At 37.5% G+C, this 25,279-nt stretch overlaps 3 protein-coding genes across 5 annotated transcripts; 2 read left to right on the top strand and 1 right to left on the bottom strand.

Moving 5' to 3' along the window:
- The first annotated feature begins 8 nt into the window (after positions 1 to 8).
- gtf2h5 (general transcription factor IIH, polypeptide 5) lies at positions 9 to 1,403 on the top strand. 2 transcript variants are annotated; one of them, XM_079376471.1, is made up of 3 exons: positions 9 to 99; positions 286 to 371; positions 815 to 1,403. In XM_079376471.1, exons 2-3 carry the CDS (start codon positions 337 to 339, stop codon positions 993 to 995), a joined length of 216 nt encoding a protein of 71 aa, XP_079232597.1. In that variant the 5' UTR covers positions 9 to 99; positions 286 to 336; the 3' UTR covers positions 996 to 1,403. The 2 variants fall into 2 exon arrangements, with proteins under 2 accessions (XP_079232597.1, XP_079232598.1); XM_079376472.1 differs by having other exon boundaries at positions 24 to 99; positions 266 to 371.
- A 1,149-nt stretch (positions 1,404 to 2,552) lies between these two features.
- Positions 2,553 to 11,463, top strand: LOC306844259 (macoilin). The gene is made up of 11 exons (XM_079376254.1): positions 2,553 to 2,779; positions 3,967 to 4,108; positions 4,304 to 4,430; positions 4,558 to 4,681; positions 4,803 to 4,972; positions 5,453 to 5,882; positions 6,014 to 6,172; positions 6,812 to 6,982; positions 7,209 to 7,335; positions 10,098 to 10,272; positions 10,415 to 11,463. Exons 1-11 carry the CDS (start codon positions 2,703 to 2,705, stop codon positions 10,600 to 10,602), a joined length of 1,890 nt encoding a protein of 629 aa, XP_079232380.1. The 5' UTR covers positions 2,553 to 2,702; the 3' UTR covers positions 10,603 to 11,463.
- nrbp1 (nuclear receptor binding protein 1) lies at positions 11,457 to 23,670 on the bottom strand. 2 transcript variants are annotated; one of them, XM_079376256.1, is made up of 19 exons: positions 23,591 to 23,670; positions 22,994 to 23,077; positions 21,935 to 22,258; positions 21,724 to 21,846; positions 20,295 to 20,396; positions 20,132 to 20,221; positions 19,840 to 19,880; positions 19,505 to 19,599; positions 19,336 to 19,419; positions 19,177 to 19,235; positions 18,997 to 19,095; positions 17,078 to 17,210; positions 16,877 to 16,964; positions 16,720 to 16,770; positions 16,421 to 16,556; positions 16,147 to 16,200; positions 15,996 to 16,059; positions 15,317 to 15,372; positions 11,457 to 13,416 (listed from the first exon to the last, which is right to left on the bottom strand). In XM_079376256.1, exons 3-19 carry the CDS (start codon positions 22,169 to 22,171, stop codon positions 13,321 to 13,323), a joined length of 1,608 nt encoding a protein of 535 aa, XP_079232382.1. In that variant the 5' UTR covers positions 22,172 to 22,258; positions 22,994 to 23,077; positions 23,591 to 23,670; the 3' UTR covers positions 11,457 to 13,320. The 2 variants fall into 2 exon arrangements, with proteins under 2 accessions (XP_079232382.1, XP_079232381.1); XM_079376255.1 differs by having other exon boundaries at positions 22,994 to 23,647.
- Positions 23,671 to 25,279: the final 1,609 nt, after the last annotated feature.

Raw genomic sequence — 25,279 nt, 5'->3', positions numbered from 1 at the left:
GCATTAGTCTGTTAGTAGAGGAAGACCATTGTTAGTAGATGGTGGACACTGTAGGATTAAAACAAATTGACCATTGACAGATAAACACGATACAATCATGTAAGAATATATATATATATCTTTAATTTTCATAAACGTTTTGTTTTTAGATGCATATGATTTGCGAATATATGTTTGGAGACACGCACAGTATGCGAAACGTTTGTAACGATTACAAACATTCACGGTAACCTGCTAACTTTTTGTTATTATTTCTAATGTTCAGAACAATTTTGCCTTTTGTAGATACATAAGCTTTAACTGAAGAAGCTGAAGTGTTAACACATCCCGTCCAAAATGGTTAATGTATTGAAAGGAGTTCTCGTTGAATGGTAAGTTTTACATATAACGATTTAAAAGTGCATTCAGTATTTTTTCTCTGATTAAAATGTTTAAACTTAGAAATAAACAATAATTTAAAAAGGCAACGCAAAGTCATATAGACTTACAGTAAATTAAGAGATAAGTAATCCGTTTTAGTTTACATGGAGCGGGTCGCCACATGGGTAACATCGCGTGACCAGCAGAAGTACCATTCACTTGATCTTGGAGCCGCTTATATACATGCTTGTGGAATCAATCTGTTAATATTTGTGTCTGACTGAGTATGTTACCTGTAACTGAAAACTTGCCACAAGGTATCAAAATATACACACACACATATATATATATATATATATATATATATATATATATATATATGAGTGCACTTTTAAAATGAAGTCATACAGCAGTGCACACTAATTTATTATTCTTCTTTTAAAATATGAAACAGTGACCCAGCTATGAAGCAATTTCTTCTATATCTGGACGAGACTTCGGCATTGGGGAAGAAATTTATCATCCAGGATTTGGATGACACGCATGTTTTCATCCTAGCTGAAGTTGTGCAGATTCTCCAGGAGCGAGTTGGAGAACTGATGGACCAGAATTCATTCCCCATCACCCAGAAATAAATGTCTGAATCTGACTGCAGACCTTGCAATCTGTGGGAGGAGATGGATGTGGAGATTCTCTCAGCACAATTGCACAAACACAGATGTAGCTGAAATATATAGATGACTGGCTCCCAGGATGATGCCTGTTATCCTTGTTTTAGTTTGACTGTGTTGCATACATTTTTCATCTGACAGAATTATATGCTTTATTTTACATATGTTTCAAAGACAGCTTCTTGAATCTTTGCTGTGTTCTGACAGTATGGTCAATGAATTGTGTTTTGCATGGAAAATAGAATTAGCAGCAGAAAGAAACAATGTTTTTTTTTCAGCATTTCAAAATTATACACAAACTGAAAGCAGATGGTTGATGACAGTGTGATTTATATACATGCATAATATACAAGCATCAAATAAAAAAACCTTTAAAAAAAAAAATGTTCAAAAAATGTGCTTAATTTGTTTCCTGGATACATTATAATTAGCCTTAAAAATTAGAAAACTGCTGTATTGATAGGTGCCAGTTTGTAAAATTCCAAGCTCCCTTTTTTGTTTATTCTCTTTCTAGAGAAAACCCAGCTCAAGCCATGTGCACAAGGGTATGATGGGGCATTTAGATGACTGAGATGTGTCAGTAATCAGGTTATTGGTGAAAGACTTTACCTTGTGGTGTGAGGAGAACAAACTGCAAAATCAAAATAGTGAACAGCATTATGAGAAAGGGAGTGTGGCCAAGTATGGTGACCCATACTCAGAATTTGTGCTCTGCATGTAACCCATCCAAGTGTACACACAGTAGTGAACATACACCCAGAGCAGTGGGCAGCCAATGCAGCGGCGCCCGGGGAGCAGTTGGGGGTTCGGTGCCTTGCTCGAGGGTCTCACCTCAGTCGTGGTATTGAGGGTAGAGAGAGTGTTGGTTATTCACTCCCCCCACCTACAATCCCTGCCGGACCTGAGACTCGAACCCACGACCTTCAGGTTACAAGTCCAACTCTCTATAGGCCACGACTGCCGTTTTTTTTAAAAGAGAAAGGATATTTCAGTTTATAAAAAAAATATCCAGCATGTTTTGATTAAGGAAGGGAAAGTGGTGCGGTGCACTCTTGGAAGTACCTAGTAGTTCAACTAGTTGAAGTGACTGGCTATACAACTCCACTATCTTAAAATAAGGTGACATTTCCTCTTTTAAGAAGACCATCATGTGGATGTAAGAGCAAGAGGAAGTGTTATTTTGTGTCAGACCTATTGTAGTGTTACATCCCGTTTATTTTATTACCCAACAAAACAGCTATGATATAGATCTATCTATCTGTCTGCATGTCTCTGTCTGTCTGTCTGTGTGAGCCTAATCAAAGTAATACAAATATAAGAGCTGCAGCTGTTTATTATTTAAAATGGTCAGTTCACAATGATTTGGACAGCCTCATAACAACCGTTTGAAATTCATGAAAAACATCAATGAATAATGTTGATTTGGATTCAAATTTAACCCGCATCTATCTATCATTGGCCACGATGTCTCTTGTTCTCCAGACAGCACAGATGTACTTCCACGCACCTCGTCGTGGCGCTGGGTTCTGTGTGAAGTTCTCGAGCGTGCGCACATCCACCTCCACTAACGCACAAAGCGCTTCTGCTCCGCTTACTGTAAATGAGACCTCCAGTCTTACTACAATTACCTGTTTAATGGACTAAATAGCCAGGAGGACCAGAAGCCATAATATGAAGAAACGCTATATGGATATAGGCAGGCTACGGAAAATGAAAAAGATTAAACTCACAGAGAAGATTTCCGAAAGGTATGACACCGCGCGCGCTGCTTTGTTGTTTTGTTATTGCTCTTATTCGTTTTCACCTGAATGGCTCGCGCTTGGCTATTCATAACGCGCTGAACGGATTGACGCAAACAATAAACAAACAGCATCTCCCGATATGATAACAAATCGGGGTTTAATTTCGAGCCAATGCTCGCTGTGATTTAATGGATGCATACAAGGCCGAATCTATAACATTGCGTGTAAAAACAGTGCAGCGGGCCATGTTGCTTACAAAATATTTTAATAACAAAAATATCCTCCAATAGAATTTAGCGTTGCATATTAAGAAATGTATTTTTCTTATGTCATGCTCTGGTATTAGTAAACCTATAGCTGTTATTAATGTGATTTGATGCAGCGTCAGCTAACAAGTAGTCATGTTATTTCTTCATGGCAATACGATGTCTGAAAAACAGACAAATTGACAAGGGCCTCTGACTAGACAATATGCGCGCAGGAATATCGTTTATGCAAGACATTGTTCTCAGGGATTATTTTGCTGTACCTTAAATTATGTATGTTTATAAATTTAGTTGTATTTTATCAGGTTCGCTGTTTCCAGACTATTGTTTCTAGTGAGGTAAACACACGACAGTGTAGTTTGAACGGACCCCGTCTCTTATTTATAGTGTAGTCACCTGGACAATAGCCTCCTGTGTTTATACGCTTCATAGTGCAATGAACGTGCGCAGATTTCTCCTGAAACGGGTTCTTGTTCTTTAAATAGCCATGGCAACACTGTAGATTCGACGTTTAGGTGCTGATGCAGAAGATGAAATGTTGCCATGGTTACCAAACACAAAGGGATGTGGAGCGCAGAAAGCCTGAACAAAGGAATGGAGCACAATAGACTGTGCGACCAAAACATGGATTGTAACGTCTTCAAGAACTTACTTTCTGCGCCTTTACATCTCACGTACATGCTTGTTCATTTTTCATTTGAAATACAGAAAATATTTTTGTTTTGTTTTTTGTCGACATGAAGGTTTTAAAAAAGTATAATTTGTATAATAAAAGTATAATATATTTTTATTTTTTTTATATAATTATCATAATTTTATATTCTTCTTCTTACTTAATTAAAAATAATTGTATCTGTAACATTGAATCCATTTTCGTTTAAAAACAACCTAATGGTAATTAAGTCATTTTAAATGTCCTGTTTTCAGCGCGTACTCTGTTCTGAAGTTCATGATCGTCTGGATGCTGGTGCTGTTAGCGGACTTTGTTCTGGAGTTCAGACTGGAATACCTGTGGCCATGTTGGCTCTTTCTAGGGACCGTCTACACCACGTTTCACTGTCATGGACTGGTAGGCAATTTTCTGCTCTGCCTATGCAGCTGTATTGTTTGCTTTTAAAATAATAACAAAGCCCCGTTATAAATGAATTTTCTTGCTCCATTTTCTTTTTCATTATATTGTGTTCCTGCATTTTTGTTTTTCATTTCATATTTACAAAGAAAAAAATAGATATTAAACCAACAAACCTCTGCTTTTCTATTACAGGCCATCTGTGTTGTTTTCGTGTGTGCAGCATTTACCCTGGACTTGTTCTGTTTCATTTTTGTACCCTTACACTGGCTGTTTTTTGCAGCCAGCACATATGTCTTACTCAACTATATGTGGCATACAGGTGAGCCTAAACGCTTTTAATCAGGTTGCCGTTTAAGTAACACTTACAGAGTCACTGTGCCCATGGAAGTATTATAGATATAAACAATATATACATTCATTTACATATATACATTATTTATTTGCAGAAAAGGGAATCTGTATGTCAACTGTGACATTATGGATACTCTTAGTGTACATGGAGGCCTCTCTACGGTTGCGGGACCTGAAAAGCCCTCATGCAAATCTATCCCATCTATTTGCTGCACACTGGTAGGTTCTGAATGGCAATTTATTTTAGAGCTGAATGTAATATGGGGTTTTAAATTAACACTAATTTTACCAGCTGTGTTTCATACTCTAATTTAACACAAGCTATTATTATTTCTTCCAGCATTGGTTATCCACTAGTGTATATGGGATTTGATGCAACATGCTACTTCTCCAGTATGTTTAAGCTCCGCACTCAGAAATCAGTTCAGGGTGAGAATGACCTCCACATGGATCTCCTGCAACAATCCCTACCTCCTTACATGCACCTGTACCCAAAATTGTGGATGGAAGGTATGTATAATTTTTTTAACGTACCATGTAATATGCAATATATCTTTCTAAAAATGTTCAATAGTTTAAAGGGATAGTTCACAAAAAAAATAAGAAAATTCTGTTATTAATTACTCACCCTTACGTCATTCCAAACCTGTAAGACCTTCGTTCATCTTCAGAACACAAATTAAGATTTTTTTGATGAAACGCAAGAGCTTTCTGACCCTGCATAGACACCAACACAACTGACACGTTCAAGGCCCAGAAAGGTAGTAAGGATATCATTAAAATAGTCTGTGTGTTCAAGCATAATGTTATGAAGCTACGAGAATACTTTTTGTGAGCAAAGAAAACTAAAATAATACAACTATATTCAACAATTTCTTCTCTTCCATGTCAGTCTTCGACGCGCATTCTTATAAAATGCTTTTTTTTTTTTAAATAACGTGACATAAATGAAGTTAAAAATATACAATTGTGTCAAATGTCTTTGTACAGATCCCAAATATAAGGTGGCCAAATCTAGGCTGACGCAATACCAGTGTCCATCTGATTCCATCACCTCAGAGGACAAACAAAACATGGAAGACTGCCTTCAAATCCACAGACTTCCTGCGAGAACCGAAAGAGACACAAATCCACAAACCCCAGGACCCAAACACCCTGGAGGTGAACTTCATTTGGACTCTACATCCATGCTAGAAATGACTGAAAACCTACCTCAGGAGGATCAGAGCAGCAAAGCTCAAAGACCCTCCAAGAGCTCCTTGCCTAAAGTGCATCGAGGTTCAGTGAATATCCCTAACAGCAAAGGGGAGAAGAGGCAGAAAGCCCCCAAAGCCATCAACACAATAGGGGACTCTGCTGAAAGGTGCTCGTCAAACATCTCCCCAAGTCCTCCGAACCCGCATGCTGAGCAGATGCTGAAGTATGTTTATCTTATTTCATATATCTGCACTGATTCAGCTCAAATTCATGTTTGCAAAAGTGTTATGGACTGTGGAAGATGGTTAATGAATTTCGAGTACATTTACACTGTGATCTCCATCTGCTCCACAGGCTGGAACAAGAAATGAAGAAGCTGAAGGGAGAGCTGCAGGTGAGCAGACAGAGCGAGCAGGAGCTGCGCAGTCACATTTGTAATCTGACCAACAGTGAACACAGTCTGCGCCCTGAAGTCTCTCTGCTCAGACATGCAAATGAACTGCTGCAAAACAAGTGAGTCCTCTGATCTCTTCCTGTTGGTCTCGGCATTAGTGATCTGGGTTGAAGTTAGGTCACGCTGCTTGACGTTTACTGATGTTTATGTATATATATATTTATCAAACATATTGGTGTTTCTTACTTAACACTTTAATAGTGTTCTGCCTTTTATGTATAGACTGTATTGTTTGACTTTTAAACTTAAACTATGCAAATCCATCATAAAATATTATCATTTTAATAACTAATCTATTTAAAGCAATTAAAAAATTTGTGAAAAAATATCTATATTTATAGCTGTCCCAACATTGTCCCATTAAAGTGCCCCCCCCCCCCCCCCCCCCCAAAAAAAAACAGTGTTCTTGTTACAAAGAAAAAATAATAAATATCACTTGTGAACTGAATATTTTATGTGGTACTTCCAATCAAGCTTATGGGAAAAAGTATTCTGATGGATCAAGTGACACTTGCTGAGCATAAGAGACTTCTTTCAACATCATTAAAAAAATCTCTTGAACAGTATTGTGTATATTACAAATGAATGATGTGCTTTAAAGGTGACTGAAAGCTCATGCTTTTCTTACCGTGAGAGTAAGTGCAACTTGACAAAATCGAACGCTTTTCCATTAAATTCTGTGGTGCTCTGCTGTGCAGGATTCAGTGTCTCACAAAATCCAGACAGAAGGACAAACAAAACTGTTCCTTGCTGGAAAAGAAAATCAGAATGGAAACAGAGGCTCGAGTTGCAGTAGAAAAACAACTTGCAGAAGTCAGAGCCCAAAAATTTGATGAAGCAACGATTTTACTTCGGAGCGCATCACACAGGTAATTGTATTAATAAAGCAATAGTGCAAGAGGCATACATATGTGTATATTAATCTTGTCAATGAGATTTTTAATTTTTGGATTTCAGTCACTAATGATGCTTAATCTGTGTCTTTGAGACTAGGTCTAAATGTCCTGCTTTTTAATTGGCAGTAGAATTCTTAATGCAAAATAGCAATGACAAAATAAACAAGTAAAATGTTGTATTTTTTTCTATCCACTATAGACAAGAACACAGTGAAACTCAAATGTTGAGGAAAAAAGCTAAAGATCTAGACTCAGAGTACAAACAACTACAGCTGGAATATCAGGAGAAAGAAAATCGAATGATAGCTCTAGAGAATGAAGTGGAGGTAAAGGACGCGGTTCATAGATCTGTTCAGTTACATAGCATTGAATAGTTGATGTGCTGGATGTTTGTGATTCATAGTTTTATGTTCTTCGTGTTCTGACACATGTGGATCTGGTTGCTTGCTGTCTGTGGTGTTCAGCCTGTGGCTCTTTTTTTTCTTTTCTTTGGTTGGTTTGGGTTCAAGTTTCTGTGCCGAATGCTGATTCTGAATTTTTTTCTTTTGTTGTCATTATTTCTTGTTCCTCGCCCAGTTTAAATGCGGTTATTACCATCTGCTATATAAACCATGCCAAAACAGAAACCACATCTTTCAGAAACTATTGTGCAGCCTGAGAATTTTTGTATCATGATTAATATAAAAAGCTTTAGAACAATGTTCTTATTTATTGGAAAGCATTTTCAATTTTTTGTTTTGTTTTGGAATTGACAGAGTTAAGCCCGGCTCACACTGTGCGATTTTGGCCACAATTTGGTCGTCTGAGACAAATTTTGAAAATCCTATAATCCTAAAAGATTCCTATAATCCTAGGCTAAAATCGGTTGTCTAGATCGCTGGTTTGACATGTTCACCGACAGCCGATTAATGGCCGTTGCGATCAATTTTTCCTCCGATTAAATTCTGGCAGTGTCAGAAGATTTCAGACACTTCCCTCAAGTTTCCTGCAGTGTGACATCTCCTACGACGACCGTCAAACCAAGAACCAATAGGAGCACTGAACTTGATGACGCAATTAGCGCGACAACTTCAAACCATTCATTATTTGTAAAAACAATATATGTACAAAGTAAAGTTTACTTAAAGTTTATTTATTAAGGGGCAGGATGTTTAAACTCGAATAACAAAATTACCTCAAGTTCGCTCTGTAGAACTGGAAGTCCATAAAGTCCTCTTTTGCCCAGCCATGACTTGCTCCACACACGTCGTCTTTTTCGGTTTTTTTTTTAACATCAAGGCATGTAAAAAAAACTAACGCTACACGTTGCTGTTGTTTGCTAGCTGCCATTATAGCGAGAGAACGCGGGTCACGTATTGATGACGTAAAACTCCGGAGAAGTCTTCTTGAGTACGTCCGTTTTTGAAAAAAAAAAAAGAAGTACGTCCGTTTTTGTCGCGTCTTGACTGTCGTACAGTCTGACATTAAGACAACTGAGATCCTACAGTCTGACATGGGGATCATGTTCGTACAGTGTGACAAGCAACAATCGCAAAAGATTATTAAAAATCGCACAGTGTGAGCCCGGCTTAAGGCAAGTATGACCCAAGGGAATTCAACTTTGCTGGACTCACAGATATTTATTAAACTAAATTTGTGAGTACAATTTTTTCCAATAGCTGGAAACAAACATTTAAAACAACTGTCCGTACGTTTTTTGTTTATTTGTTTTTCTCTTGAAACATATGTTCTGGGAGAGTGGTTACCAAATTCGCGAAAATTATGGATTGCTTTACGACAGCAACAAATAATAATGAACGTGCTGTTCAGTGTAATTACGACAGTCAATTTCACTCACTTAACTGTAGGGGCTCTAAAGTCACAAAAATACACAAAACTACCTACAGTTGCTTTAATAAAGATGAAGTGTGTAATGGCTTTGCCTCTAGTGGCAACCAAATGAATTGCACAAATAATAAATAAATCCTTTGATACTTTATCAAATGTAAAAAGCAATGTGTCAAATGAGTTAACCCTCTGGTTGTGTTCGGGTCAAATTCACCTGAAATTTTTTTTCTTTTTCCTGAAAATACTAGTTAACGTTATCGCATTGGACTCAAACTTACTGACTTTGCGCACATAGGGTACAAGTATTTCTCATAAATTTTTTTAGAATTTTCGTAATTTTTTGTGGGTTTTATTTCACCTAGTCACACTCGTTGTGTTCCCGGTCAAAAATGACCGGACTCCGAACAACTGCTTATAAATCTGTCATTATGCTATATTATCACTAAATATTGGATTCATTCTTTTTGTCAACTTGTTTTCTTTCATTTAGGACTGGTTTTGTGTTTCTATTTGCTTCTGATTAATCGTAAGCCTCATTTATCCGAGAGTAGGCACCTAATTTTTTGAGTGAAAAAAACATTTTTTATGAATAATTTTCACAATATGAGAGACAAAATTATGAAAATTTGCACTGTTTCTCACACTAGTGTGCTTTAATGTTTAATCAGGAAGTTTGCTTTTAAATACCTCAGAAGTACCTCAGAAAATTATTCATAAAAAATGCTTTTTTCACTCAAAAAATGAGGTACCTACTCTCGGATAAATGAGGCCTACGATTAAACAGAAGCAAATAGAAACACAAAACCAGTCCTAAATGAAAGAAAACAAGTTGACAAAAAGATTGAATCCAATATTTGGTGATAATATAGCATAATGACAGATTTATAAGCAGTTGTTTGGAGTCCGGTCATTTTTGACCGGTAACACAAAAGGCGTGACCGGAGTCCGAACACAACCAGAGGGTTAATGGAATTTAACAGGAACTGAAACGGTTTGGTCAAAAACATTCAGCAGAAGAAAGTAACAGGTTTGGAACAACATGAGGCCGAGTATGATGACAACATTTTTGTTTCATTTTTGGCTGAACTATCCCTTTAACCATTTTAGGGTTAAAAGCACAATAATTTGGAACTAGACAGATGGGATTCAAACGTTCACCTGAATCATTCATAATCACCCAAATCTTTCATATCACCTTTATTTTGTACTGTTCTGCTCTGTTCCTGTCTCATACATGCAATATTCTCCTGCTCCTCCCCAGACCCTCCAGAGGAACAGATGCACGGAGCAGGAAGCGGACGCTTTGCTCTCGGCTCTCTCCTCCTTGCAGGACAAGGCTCAGCATCTAGAGTACAACCTGAGTGCAGAAACCCGTCTCAAGCTAGACCTCTTCTCTGCGCTCGGAGACGCACGCAGACAGTTGGAGATAGCGCAAGGTTCACTCATTTCAAATTATGCCAGTTATGAATACAAGACCTATATATTGCAGTTTTTTTGTTTTTGTTTTTTATCTAGGAACACACAATATATTGGTAACATATAGGCCGGTTTTATAATTTTTTATGTCTTTCTTTACAGTTAAAATTCTGAAACAAGACCACGAGGACAAAGAAATGAAGCAGAAGCTTGCTGAAGCGATGGCCGTGGCTCCAGGTATGTCATACATGGCCCCCAGGTCCTCTATGCCTCAGTACCTCAAGTTCTTCAACTCTGAGCGCTACATGCTGAATCCCAGAGCGCTCATGTACCAGTGTCTTAAGAAATAAGATCAGCGAGGACAAATCGGACGGGACAGCTTTTGAAGGATTGTTTTGACTCGACATTCCAAACACGAGGGCATCTCTGCTTCAAGGTTTGCCCAAAAACTTTGCCTTTTGACAATGCCAACAGCCTCTGGTGCATCTACGGCTGTGTTTACTGATTTCAGTAGAGACACTGAGGCCACTTATAGGTGACCTTGCTTTGAGGTTCTTTCCAGATTAAATCAAAGTTGACTGTAAATACATTGTTGACCATCGAATGCTGAGCAAACCGCTGCAAGCTGCGTAAACGGCAAGATATCAGTATAATAAAAAGTTTGAACTTGATGAGGAGCGCAGTGTATCCTGTGTTGGGTTTCAAATGAAGAGGCTCTTCTTCAGCCATGACAATAACAGGCCAATGCCTCACTTGGTCATTCTGTGCCTCATTATTTATGTGAATTCAATTTATATAACAAGACAATATCAAACGCAAGTCAGTATGTGAATATTCGAGTGCTTTGTACCGTTTTGTATTTTTTTTACATTACACACGTTACAACAGAAGTGACCAACACCCCAAAAAAACAAAAAAAAAACAACGTTTGTAGGTTTTCATGTTTCTGAAATTGTTGCCTTTTTATGTATCAATGGGATGTTTTTTATGAGAAGTTTATTTTTCTGGCTTGACATACCTTTTTTTTTCCTAAACTAAAATGAAATAATGGTTTAATTTTGTAATTCTACTTGTTGGTCTGCATGCCAATTTATGTAAACTGATTGCTTTGAGAAAAAAAAAAAAAGATTTTGATGTCTAATTGTGCATTTGTGCAAGGGCTGTTTTCTTCCAATAATTCTGGAAGCAGTAATAAAGTCATTTTCAATGATAATCTTGTATTCTTTTCCACATCACTTTCTGACACAAAAGAGACCTAAAGTTCTGTCATCATTTACTCACCCCTCCTTTTTTTTTTTACCAAACCTATATGAAGTCAAAGCCAATGCAGTTTAGTGTCATCCACTAACTTTACAGTATGGACAGTAAAGTCATATGGGTTTAGAATGACATGAGGGTGAATTAAAAAAAAAGACAGAATTTTGCTTTTTGAGTGAACTATTCCTTTTAATATTGTACTTAGGAGCTGAAATGAAACGAAGAATAGAAGTACTCAGTATCTCATCTTTATATCAATGAATGGTGCAAATTGAAAAGATTCAACAGAGTAAAAACAGTTATGAGTTTCTGAATGTTTTGCATGAGACAAACTAGGCAATTCAACAGGATTCTGGGCAATAGATTCCTCCTGTTAGATCAAATAGAGAGAGGGATTGATACAAAGCATGTTGTTTCTTTCCAAACAAGCAGAATGAATCATCCATTTAACATTTTTCTAATTGGTCACTGCTGGTCTGCATTAACAAAAACAAAAACAGCATTGTTTTTTTGTGTGCTTTTCAATGTCTCAGGAGTCATTTCCACTCCGCTGTCCGATATCTGAAGCAATTTGCAATTCGAGCCATTATATAATTAAAAAGAAAGAAAACTAGTATTTTTCAGTTGTTAAACTGCATTTCATGCATTATTTCAAATTAGCCGCTTGTAACAGATGATGTTGATGTACCATCGAGGTGAATATGAAATTTATTGCCATCAACAAACTGCTCATTTGGGCTGAAATGATGCTGCCTAAAAAAACAAAACAAAATGCAACACCAGAAACCCTCAGTTTTGATATACTGCAAATATGCCAAAAACATTGTTACAGTATACTAGCATGCAGACCAGGTTACAAAGAAAACAAAACTACAGGATCTGCTCAATGCAAAAAGGAATAATACAATGTGTTTGTCAGTCTATGGGTCTTCTGAACATGGATTGATTGTGTCTGTCGAAGGCACATTTTAACACGTCTCGTGCACTGGAGAACGTTTCTTTATGCTGAAACTCATAACTGTGTCACATACAGGGAAAACAGACGTCAAATCAAGTGCCCTTTCCTTAGAAACCATTAAAAAGAAAACTTACAGCATACAGTCACAGGTAATGAAGGAAAAAAACCCAGCCGCCACAATGATGAAAGTAAAACACACTTCAAGATAGACCATACACATATAGATAAATAACCTGTTTGCTTTTTTCAATGTTTCGAGAACCCCTTTCACAGTCGTCGTAGATCTTGCATTGTAGACCAAAGTTAACCACAATTAATGTGTGCCTTAAAAGGTACAAAGACAATCTTATTTGGTAATCTCAAAATAACACCGTAACGCATTCCTCTTACAGTAAAAAAGAATAAATGAATGATTGAAAGGGTGAATAAAAGATCATGAAATATGCATGTGATGTGCCTAAAAAAGAGACAAAAAAAGATTTGCTAAGTACAAACCAGAAGTAACCCATCCCACACATACTGTAAGCAAAAACGTTCCAAAATACAGCTCATAATACTGATTTAAATAATGAGTCATTTTTTCTTCTTTTAAAACAGAGAAGCAGACTGCTACACTGACAGAATAAATGTACACGGGAACCATCAGCCGACACTTTTCCACCACCTAAAGCCGTGTGAAGAACCGAGCGCAGGGGTGCTTTTCTTTCTGAGGCTCAGTTCGAGGCGCTCGGATCCCTCCCTGCAAAACTCACACATGAGCCTCTGAGTGATGAAGCGCTAGAGTCCCGTCCTGTCCCGTCCCGTGCATGAAGATAAAGGATAGTGGAAAGCAGCTGGCATCTTTGACCCTCTGCTATGAGGAAACCGTTACAGGATTCAGAGAGCCGTTACGGCTGTAGAATCTAGAGAACGCCTCCTCCAGCACAGTAGTGAGACGTGGCTGATCCCCCTTGACAGAGCCAAAAAAAAAAAAAAACAAGTTTAAAACAAAGTGGCACCAGGAAATGAAGGAAAAAAATAATTTAAAAAAATTAAATAAACTAAAGGGGTGCAGCTACGCACATCTGAAATCTCAGGTAGATCAAATGGAACAGAATGCCTAGTATAGATCAAATTAATAATTGAAACAAAAAGAAACAATGCCAAAGAAAGTGGCTATGAAAGTTGAGTTAACTACTGTGCAGGGTCAGGTATTAAAGGCAGAGAGAGATGAAATAGGAAAAAATGCTGGAGTCACACAGACGGTACAGCAGCATTCCTTACAAAAGTGCCAAATCTGACAGATGACGATACCAAAGAGATGAACTGAGAATTCCTTGCTTATAGTCAAGAAAGAGCATGAATTGCTCGTGAAGACTGGAGGGAAAACCTCTTTAAATGAAGAAAACTGGCTGTGAACTGCAGAAAATAGTTGTAATGGAACTACCTAACAAAAGGCCATGGTGGTACAGATGAAAAATCTGCCGTATGCTAACTTGCACTAGCGTTATAGTGCCAAGATCTATTGTGGTATTCTCTGTTAGAGGTCCGGTCCTGGTTTGTGCATTAAAGTTTTCATCTCTGTTTTTTGAGCACATCTCATCCACTGACTCTACTCGGTGTACTGTTCTTCTGATTAGCTAACATTGTCTTAGCTCTTTTCTTACGCTTCCAGGAATCAGCTTTCCTCAACCAACTGAATTACTGATTGGAAACATTTTATGAATGCTGGCACTAACTAGTGCTTTGTAAATTTGAACCTGGTGACAAATGTAAAAAAATTTAAAAAAAGTCCAGAACATTGTGTGATCTCACCAATACTGGCTAAACACAGTAACAATAAAATGCCAACAATAAAACTTAAAAAAAAAAATCCCTTGAAAGTTTTTTGAATGACACATCTATTCTCACACTCCATTATCTTTAAATCATTCCTGTGACAGATGAGTTTAGCTACGTTATATTCAGATTCATAGTCTAAGACAGAGGTGTCAAACTCTGTTCCTGAAGGGCCACTGCAGAGTTTAGCTCCAACCCTAATTAAACACACCTGATCCAGCTAATCACGTCCTTCAGGCTTATTTGAAAAATACATGGTGTGTGTGTTGGAGCAGGGTTGGAACTAAACTCTGCAGGGCTGTGGCCCTCCAGGAACAGAGTTTGACACCCCTGGTCTAAGAGACACTATTTTGGTCATTGATGACATATTAAACTACACTACCATTCAAAAGTTTGGGGTCTGTAAGGCTATTATTAACTATAAATGTTCTGTAAAAACAAACATCATGGTGACATACAGTAGTTATTAACAGGTTTTTTTTATTCGATTGCGCTGCTTTTCCATTGTTTTTTCTATGTAAACAAGGATGCGTTTGAAACGGCATTCTAAAAAACACAGCGCTCTAGTTAAAAGAAGTTCAACTCCATTTTCTTGCATGTTTTCCTATTCCACTGCCCGCGTCACATCTTGTCAACACAAAAGCAGGAGCGGTTAATTACGTGTGCCGACATGCAATTGGATCATTCTGTTCTCTTTACCGTTATCATTGGCATATTACTAAAGTGTCAAGTAATATTTCTACTCAAAATCGTAATTCCTCTCTTTATAAACTATAAAGTACTGGCAAAACGTTAAATTAGAATTAAGCAATAAAATCAGAAAATTCGCTCAGCCCTATGTCCACCTTAATATTACTCTGGTGATATGAAACAGCAATACATTTTAATTTGATGAATAGAAAGAAAGGAACTGAATTCATCCGAAACTGAAATCTATTGTAACATGACATCTTTACTATAACTTATAAAAAAGGTCATTTCTTTCAAAAGAGGATGGAAGTGTATATTAAATCTTGAGCTAAACATCTTACCTCGCTAATGAAGCCAAGCTGGACCAGTTCCACGGCCAACTCCTGTACATTCTCATCTAAAACACAGAACACCATTCTTAAGTTTCACCAATACTCCGTTGTCGCAACAAATCAACATGCTGCTGGTGGAGAGAGAAAAAAAAAAAAAAAAAAAAAAAAAAAAAAAAAAAAAAAAAGTGCCGTATGTTAACACGGTCACAATTTTAATCTGAACCTGATGCACTTAAGTGTATCTGCTCAACTCATGTTTTTGTATCAGAATTATTCATAATTCACAAATAAGAACAAAAAATACAACATTAGAGCAGAAACAATGCAGGTACACATTTGATTGAAAGCAAATGGTCATTGTAAATTGGTTAATTAACAGATTCTTGCATTTCTGTGGTAGTAATTAGCATCTATGTTGGATTAAATCAAATGTGTATTCGGGTAGCTAGCTATAAACATGTTGACAGTTCAACTAACTCAGCAAGCTTCTTGATTCTGAGCAACTTGAAAGACAAAACCGACTGAGCTGATGCCAATTATAGCTGTGTCTCTTGCAGCAGAGAATGCAACGCGTACTCGTGCTTCATTCCAACACATCTCAGAACACAACGGCATGTAAAATCAAGCTGTGTAGCTGGAAGCGTTTACATGCTTGTGTAGTGTGTTTGGGGCCTGATAAAGTACTCACTTGGTGCCAAATCACAACTCAAGTGTCGGTTCAGCTTATCTTCCAGTTTTAGCAATAAGGTCAGCTATAAAAAGAGCAGAGAGGAGATAAAAACACAGATTAATCGTCTAACTTCAACGTCATTACAGCAATAAACAGGAAAAAGGCTTACATGATGTTTTGCTCCTTCCTCCACAGGCTCGATGTTGCACTGCATTTGCACGACCTTAAAGGAGAGAGATTATGTTTAACAAACATAAGATGCTAAATGACTGCCAATCCTGTTGACTTTGACTGTAACCACCCATCTAGTTCTGTCTGAGAGGGACGTAGCAATACACCACACAGAGACAGTCTGATCGACAGCGGTGAAATGTGAGAAAAATCTGATTTATTCTTAATCATTGATAGTCAGTCACTGTCTCTTAAATCAGTCCATTTCTCACCTTCCTGGTCTCCAGCTCTGCAGGCTCAGGCGTAGGCGTTTTGACTGAGGGTGGCACGATGGGGGACTTGACAGCCTCTTGCTGAGGCTGCTGTGGGCAGGGCATGCCAAAGGCAGTCAGCGGATAGATCCCGTTCCTACATCATGAGAACCAAGAGCACATGTCGATATTATATTTGTGCTTGTTTGAACATTGTGCCTGCTTTTTTAACAGTTGAATCTGGCCCAACTCGTTTCTTTTTCTATTTTTTTTTTTTTTTAATTGGTAAGATTATTAAGATTATTTTTTTTTTAGCTCACCTCACATCTTCAAGAAACTTGTCAAGCTCCAAAGCAGGAAACTGTGAGAGTCTAATGGAAAGAGACGGGATTACAGAAGCCATTTACGTGGCATGACAGCTTATTTGAAACCTAAATCCAAACACAAGGCACAAATGAATCACAGAAGGAGACTCACTTTAGTTGGACCTCTTTCCTTTCCATAATGATCTGGTTGGGGTCCATGTTCTTGGTCATTTCCTCTAAAGCATTTTCAGGGATCATGTCTAGAAGCCAAAAGGGAAAATGGTTTCAATGCGTTTAGTTTCATTGTATTCTATTCATGAAGCTGACATTAAATGAAATGTCTGAATGATAATGAGTTTAGCTCATGACTCACGCTGGTGACTGACGATACAGTGTGCAGCCAATAGTTTCAAAAGAGGCACTTCAAACAGAGCTTGATGGAAAAGCAGCTCTCTGGCTGTGGGCCTCTTACTGGGGTCCACCTCCAGACACGTCTGAATAAACTCCTAAAACACACACACAGAAACATGACACTTCACATCCATTAGTACATACGCATTAAGAATAACATTGTTGAAAATAGGGGTGTGCGATATGACGATTTTTGATCGTGGGCGATAAAAATGTCTCCACGATCTGCTTTTGAATAAATATCGTAGTATCGTGCTACAGTGCACAGTCTATCAGTTGCAGTTCTGGCTCTGCTGTCTCTATGTACTGTACAACGCCACATCCATTCAGTGTTAACTCAGCGGGACACTGCACTTATTCACAATCACAAAAGTACATCTCTTGCGTGCATCTTAAAGCCTTGCCGGTTAAACTTCATTCATGCACTGGTCTGATGTGCGCTTTTTCTGAGCCCGTACACCCGATGCGCGCACTAAATAGCCTGTCTAACAGCGCCTGATTACTCAACCAAGTTATCTTTTGAGCTAATACTGTCAAAACACAAGGTTTATGCCTGTATATTAGATATGTGCAGGTCTTAAAGGAACAGAACTAAACATGCAGCCGACTGTCATTAAAGGGATAGTTCACCCTAAAATTTAATTTCTGACATTATTTACTCACATGTTGTACCAAACCTGTATTCATTTCTTTCATATGCTGAACACAAAAGAATATTATTTTGAGTGAAAAATTGATCATTATAAATATAAAATACTTTGACAATCAACAGACATGACAGAATTTTTATTCTTTAATTTTAAAACAAAGAGAGAAAAAAAAAAAACAATACTCTTGACTGAAAAAAATTGTTACTTTAATAGGAATATATAGTGTGTTTTATTTTTATATTTGTTCATTCAATTTCTTGAATGCTCCTGCTAAATATGCCTATTGTACCTGGAAATTAAACTGTTTATTTTATTTGTATATTATGTGTATTTGTAATGCGTTTCTTTGTTCTTATTTTTTAATAAAGATAAAATAATGACAAAGATTTTCATTTTTGCCCACTTTGGCCTAAATATCCACCATTCTTTTTTATATTCTGTTACCTTGAAAGGATTTGTCTTTATAATAGGGAAATTAGTTTGGCTGCACTGCTACTACAAAATAGTAAAACCAACATGACAAAGAATCGTGATAAAATCCTGATATTATATTTTTGCCATATCGCCCACCCCTAGTTGAAAAGTTGATCGGCTCTTAGACACAGTCACCAATGGGGGTGTTTGTAAAAAAATAATGGTTACAATATTTAACCATAAATTCTTAAAGGGAGGAGGGAACCATTTCAGGTAGTCAGGTGCTGGGTTATGCTACTATATGCCTAATTCTTTATATTTCAGATGTACTGCAACACTCAGATTTACTGGTGGATATTTGTGATTGTTATTAGTTTAGTTTGATACATGCAACACATTTACTAGTGTGGGGGAAACAATCTAACTGAATTTACAAATTTATTTTAATTTTAATCTGAAAAGCCTGTTGAGATATGCATATTCAAATTAAGAAAATTACATTTATAATGTTACAAAAAAACGAGTTTCATATAAATACGGTTCTTCTGAACTTTCTAGTCATCAAAAATCTTGAAAAAATAAAACTAAAGTTCACAAAAAAAGTTCTCATAAAAATTAAGCTGCAGAAGTGTTTTCAATAACGATAATAAATGTTTCTTGCATAGCAAATAAGCATATTAGAATAATTTCTGAAGGATCATGTAACACTAAAGACTGGAGCAATGGCTGCTGAAATTTCAAGAGAGAAAAGTAGTTTTTTATATTAATATTTCATCTTTGAATGCAAATAATTTAAGTACTGACAATCTATACTCACTCTCTGCAGTGGGTCCTCCAGAAACTGGATGGCACTATTAATGGCTTCTTGTGACACATATGAGGACTCTCCATTACTTTGGATTTCCAGCACAGCCATCTAAAACAGTGGAGAGAAAATCCTGAATCACTGGTCTGGTCAGTCCGATACCCTGATGAATGATCAACCAACAGCACTCACCTCTAAGGCGCACATTCCAAAGGAATAGATGTCCACGGCTGTAGTGACATTGGCAACAGCTGAAGTGGATGAAGCAAAAAAAAGCAAATTGTACAAAGCCATTTTTACTTAAGTGCATTAAAACAAAACTGAGGAGTGGGTTTTAAAACCTAGTTTTACCTGCATACTCTGGAGCAAAGAAGTGCAAACTCTTCTGTTCCTCCCGACATGTTTTCACATGGTTATTAATTGTGTCTGGGGCCACTACAAAGAGACACACAAACATCAGCAACAATAATAAAATGTGTAACATTTAAACAGGCATACTCAACAGTGTGCTTCATCCCACCTGAGCCGATTTTGATGAGTCCATTGTGCTGTATGAAAATGGTGTCACAGGTCAGGTTCCCGTGGATAATGGGAGGTTCACATGAATGCAGATAGCTGAAGGAAGAACGGTGAGAAATGTGAGTGTAATAGGAGCTCTCCATGTGACTTCTAGTGGAACATCAAAACAAAAAGAAATGGCTACTGGAACATTCCAGTAATCAATGAGGATTTTTGATTTGAGAACAATGAGAACATTTCCAATTATATATCCATATTACTGGTAAACATCTTAGTATTTGGACAAAGAAAAAAAAAAAAAAAAAGAAAAAAAAAAAGAGAGAAAAGTACACACACCTTAAGGCAGATAATATCTGAGTGCACCAGCGTTTCCATGCCTAGAAGAGTCCCAGAGAGAGTTAATGGCATTGAGAAGACACGCTACTAGCAAATAGTACTCTCTCTCTCTAAAAAAAAAAATTTCATGCAGAGTTTTAAACAAATCTGAGTTGGGCCATACAGATCAACCATGACTAACATTCAAGCAAGTAATTGATGACAAAAGATATGTATTAGTCTGCAGTGCATCATGTCTTAACAGCTTTTCGGTCTATTTATATGAATAGACAGAGCAGCAATATTAAGCTACCTTTTCATTCATGGTCTTATGATTCTTCTTTGTCTTCTTTAGAAACTGCTTCAGGCTCCCAGAAGACATGTACTCTGTGATGAAAATTACCTGAAGGGGATGACAAAAAAATTCGAAAACTCGAAAAATGGGACTTTAATATTTTTGTTGTTGCGTTTCATACCCTGGCTCTGTTCTCCTTCACATCTGCCCAGTACTTGTGAAACTTTACTATATTCACATGTTCCAGCTGGATGAGGTTATCAAACACCGCCTTGACTTTTTCCTGAGAAATATAAAGAGAAAATTAGATTAATTTTGTTTGACAAAAATGTAACATAACATCTTGGCTTTGAGAAGAACAGGTTATTATAATATAATACTGAACTCTCGCTTTGTTATTTCATTATGCAATAACAACAACTTATTTAAAAGATCAAAAACTCCATTGCTTTTTATGGCTGGACTCACTGCACTAGTCACGTGTTTATGGGAAATGCAATCAGCAGTGTCGACTGCAAAGCCTGTCAAAACGCAACCTCTAAAATTACTTATTGAATTCCACAAAGAGTGTCTGCCAAGCAGAGCGGAGTATGTGGACGGGCCAAACAGATGGCTGTCCAAGACTCTATGCCAGGCACTAATGAATCGCGTTCGATTAAATGCGCTCACAGGCAATGACAGAGTGAAGTATGCTATATTAGAAAGAGAAGAATGACCTTTTAAATTTTTCAACACTTAAGAGATAGTTACATAACCACAGAGAATGCTTTTCTTACAATACTTTTCATAAGTAGCTGAAGGCTCGGAGCAAGATTATATTGCTGTTTCCATAAAGGCTTGGCAGCAAACAGGTCAGACCACTTTATGCAAGGAGCTTACACCCAAGAAATGAAGGTAAGCACACTCATTCTGTGAAGCAATCAAGCTGTCCTAACACTCATAGTTAAATACTCATTGGCATTGCTAATTCAAAGCTTAACAAGCCAGTAAGCAAGAACACAGGAAGCAGTACAGTTGAATCTGTGGCTATGTATGGAGATAATAATCACCAGTGAACTTTCACACGGGAACGCTCACATAACACATTTAAATAAACATTCAGCAGTAAACTATCAGTTCATTCATACCGGTTACAATTAAGATCAACATGATATCAAAACTGACCCGATTTACTTTAATGCATGTTCCTTATAAACTGTAAGATTTTTTTTTAGCCTATAAAAGATTTAAAACAAACATTTCAAACATCTTTACTGTCAGTTTTGATCAATTGAAGGCATTCTTGCTGAATAAAAAAAAATACAATTCTTAAACAAAATCATATTGACACTAGACTTTACGTAATCTTCATCTGAAACAACTTTCCATCACAATTACATTATTTAGGTGCATGCTATTGGACATTGTTAAAATAGATATGAAAGCAGGTTTTAGCAAACGTGCATTCAATCTGATCCCAATCTGGAATGTAATTGACACCCCACATTTTTTTTAATGAATGTCATTGAAGTTTCAGCTGATATTTCAGATAGAAGTCAAACTCAGTAGACTTTACAGCTACTAACCTTCTCACAGAAACAACAAAGCAGGCACAAAATTACTACTTTTACCTCTTGTAGTTTGAAGTTCTTCCTTTCAGAAAACATGACCTCATTCCACACCACCTCCACACCTTCCTCTGTGTCCATGGCAAGATAAGCATTGTCGATACCTGGGACATTGCGCTGGTTAACCTGTTGAGGGGGGGAACATTATCAGTGAATAATTTCTTAAATTTTGATCCATTCTTTACACAAAGCAATCGAAAGACTTGGAAAGTACCTCTTCTCTCCTTTTCTGCCAGCGTCCACAAGGGCTTTCCTCCAGAATCTCAGATTCATCTTCGCTCTCCTCCTCCTCATCCTCAGTTGCAGGTGGTGCAGGCTGTGTTACTGTGGACACCGGAGGAGACACCGATGAAACCCCCTGGCCGGTAGGTGGCGAGGCTGTGGACTCAGACTTTGTGTCCATGGTGGATGCAGGGGCAGGTGTGGCACTTTGCTTTCCTTCTTCTGACATCACTCACTGATAACTGACAGCCCTGTCCCGAACCGCCACACAGAAGATGACTGGCTGACTCACACCTCAAAGGCAAGAGGCAGAGAGCTGCAAAATCAAGAATGATTCATCACAAGGAGTATAAACAGCAGTCATAAACAGTATATGTATTCAAGATCATATGTATTCAAGATCAAAACTAAATATTAATTTTAAAACATGAAATACATTGTCACAACTTTTATGATTCAGTTAACAGCTTTTTTCCCTCCTTCAGCCAGTATCTCGTAAAGACTGCAATCGCAACGCTAGCTATTACAATATGTTTTTTTTTCCTTTTTATTGTTTTGTTAATTTGAGAGTTTTCTCTGACCTGAAAATGAATGAAGATAACGGTAAACAAAATACAGATAAAGTGAGCAATACATTACACTTTTCAGGTTAACTGTTATATTCCCATGTAAATTATGGATTTTGAATGTGCCCAAATCTCAAATGAAAGGGAACCAGCAAACATTAAAATCCTTCAAATGAAGGATAAATCTAATCAGCAGAAACTGAACTGAATCATTTTCAACAGTCAACTCAGTGTCACTGTGTCCGTTTCAATTAAAACTAAGGTCATTTTGACCTCCAAAACTGTACAAGACTGTAACAGCTGCCGAGGCATGAACAACACAAGCTTCTGTAATGTTTACATAATTTCTCTCTCCTCATAATCCTGTCCTCAACTCAAGCCAGGCCTCAGTGTATATTCAAGCATCCAAAAGATACTACGCAAACACAGAAACAAACACAACACACTGCTCCCCACCATATAAACTGCAATGGTGATGATCTTACTTTAGTCTATTCTGAGATAAGCGGCGTCGCCAGCTCGCCGGAAGCAGCTAGTCGGTGGAAGTTGAGGACACAGAGGAGGAAAATCTTCAGACAAGGAGAAAAAAAATGATAAATCCTCAAACAATGAGTCCGTGTAGGGGTGTAGCTGTTGAGGGGAGAGTTAGTGGTCCACAGAAATGTCAAGATATGAAATGACTGTTCAATTTCCCCTTTGCCGACTCGCGAGTGAGAAGCTAGCAGCGCAGCTCCGCGGCCTCCGGAGCCTTCGCGATAGTTATATATGAGAAATAGACTTCCTTGAACGATATGATGCTAAATAAAATAATCAAAATATCAAAACTTTCCGGTCAGCAAAATCAGCTAAAACGGAGACAAAAATTATTAGCTGTCTGATGCGTTTAATTAGTCAGATAGCCGCGGATGCTACACTCCCGGATATTCGCGTTCTTCACTGAAGTCCTCACAAAACGAACCGTTTCTCCCGTAACACTTAAATATTACGACACAAATAGACTCGAATTGATTAAACACCAATATCCCTAAAAAAGCTACAGGTAAAGGCGACAACTCCGAGTTTTTTGGTGCGCTGTTGCTTACTCCTGTGTGAACCGCTCTGGTTTATAAAGCGAGTGTAAAGCTGGACCAAGTTCACACAGCGCCATCTGCTGGATAACGTCATCCTGACACCTTCACAACTCGGGATTTAACCCTCAATGACCGATGGAGAAAATAACACACTTATTCGTTCATCCTTTGTATATTCATTCACTACATATAGAGAGAGATTATTAAATATGATGTATTTATATATTATATGATATTATATATATGATACGTTTGGCCTATTTACGCTTAGTTTACATCAGTGATCCTCAAATCTGTCTCGCGAGATCCACTTTCCTGCAGAGTTTAGCTCTAACCCTAATCAAACACACACACCTGAGCATGCTAATCAATGTCTTCAGGATCACTAGAAAATCACAGGTAGGTGAGTTTGATCAGGGTTGGAGCTAAAATCTGCAGGAAAGTGGATCTCGCGAGCCAGATTTGACTGGCTTACATGGATATGATTGTACAAAAGAACACCTCTAAATACATTTTGTATAATGCAACTTTATGTCCTATAGGATTCATTCATTCATTTATTAGTTCATTTACATTCTTCTATTTGTCATCTGTAGAATCATGGGGTATTTATTTAAGTAGGCCTACCTATTTTGTGCCTACTGTACTGGAGTGAACCTGAGCTAGACAGAGATAAAACTATAACTAGAAGGGAGACTTCCATCTCTTTTGTTCCTCTTCCCCTATAATTAATAATAATGATTTCCAAAACTGTATTCTATATCCTATTTGCTATACCAGTGTCCCTCAGGAAACAAAATAAATGCGGAAGCGATCTATACAATGAGTGATGTATAGGCGCGACAGATCGCTTCCACGCCGCATGCCGTCACACGCTGCATGTTGTGAACGCATTTAGGACAGTTGGACATTGCGGTGGATCAGAGGTAAAAAATGATATAAATGCTGTTCAGTTTCTTGAAAAGACCAATTGTTTTGTGTCTTCAGACCTCAATGTATCGTCACGAGCCGCAGGGTTTAATTTGGTTTTGTCTGTTTATGTTTTTTTGTCTCTCAAAGCCGTGGGTCCCATTGACTGCCATTATATGACTGACAGACTGCAACGGTTTGAGTTAAAAATCTTTGTTTGTGTTCTACTGAAGAAACAAAGTCACCTACATCTTGGATGCCCTGAGGATAAGCAGATAAAGATCAAATTTTCATTTTTGGGTGAACTATCCCTTTAAGATAGGACACACAAAGGCAAAGTTCATTGCCAAGTGTTTTTGTTGTTTCTATAAAACGAGAGAGAAATGTATAATTTCTGAATATTTAAACTGTACAACATGTGTATATTAGATATTGTAGATGTATTAGAAGTAAATAGAAATTTTGAGTATGTGTTAACTTTAAAAATTTCCATGAAAGATAATTTACTTTTTAACACCTGCATGTTAATCTGTAAACATCTGTAGAAATATACATTCGGATTTGTGATACAGTGCTCAGGGGTTTTACTTTTCTAATCTTTGACTGGACCTCTGTTATTCTCATTATCTGCATTGGAAATGTCTGAGGTCACCAGCTGGGAATCATGCCCCCATTAGACAGGCAGAAAGAGAGAAACCCTCACGTCCCTGTAGGAGGCCTATAAATAGAGTTAGCTTCCAAGAGGAACAGGGAAAAGTTGCAAGCACATGTGAGCATGTATGTGAACCGGTG

Source organism: Barbus barbus, assembly GCF_936440315.1.
Source record: "Barbus barbus genome assembly, chromosome: 24".
Lineage (NCBI taxonomy): Eukaryota > Metazoa > Chordata > Actinopteri > Cypriniformes > Cyprinidae > Barbus > Barbus barbus.
The sequence above is the reverse complement of the archived record's forward strand: the minus strand, read 5'-3'. Positions and strand labels throughout refer to the sequence as shown.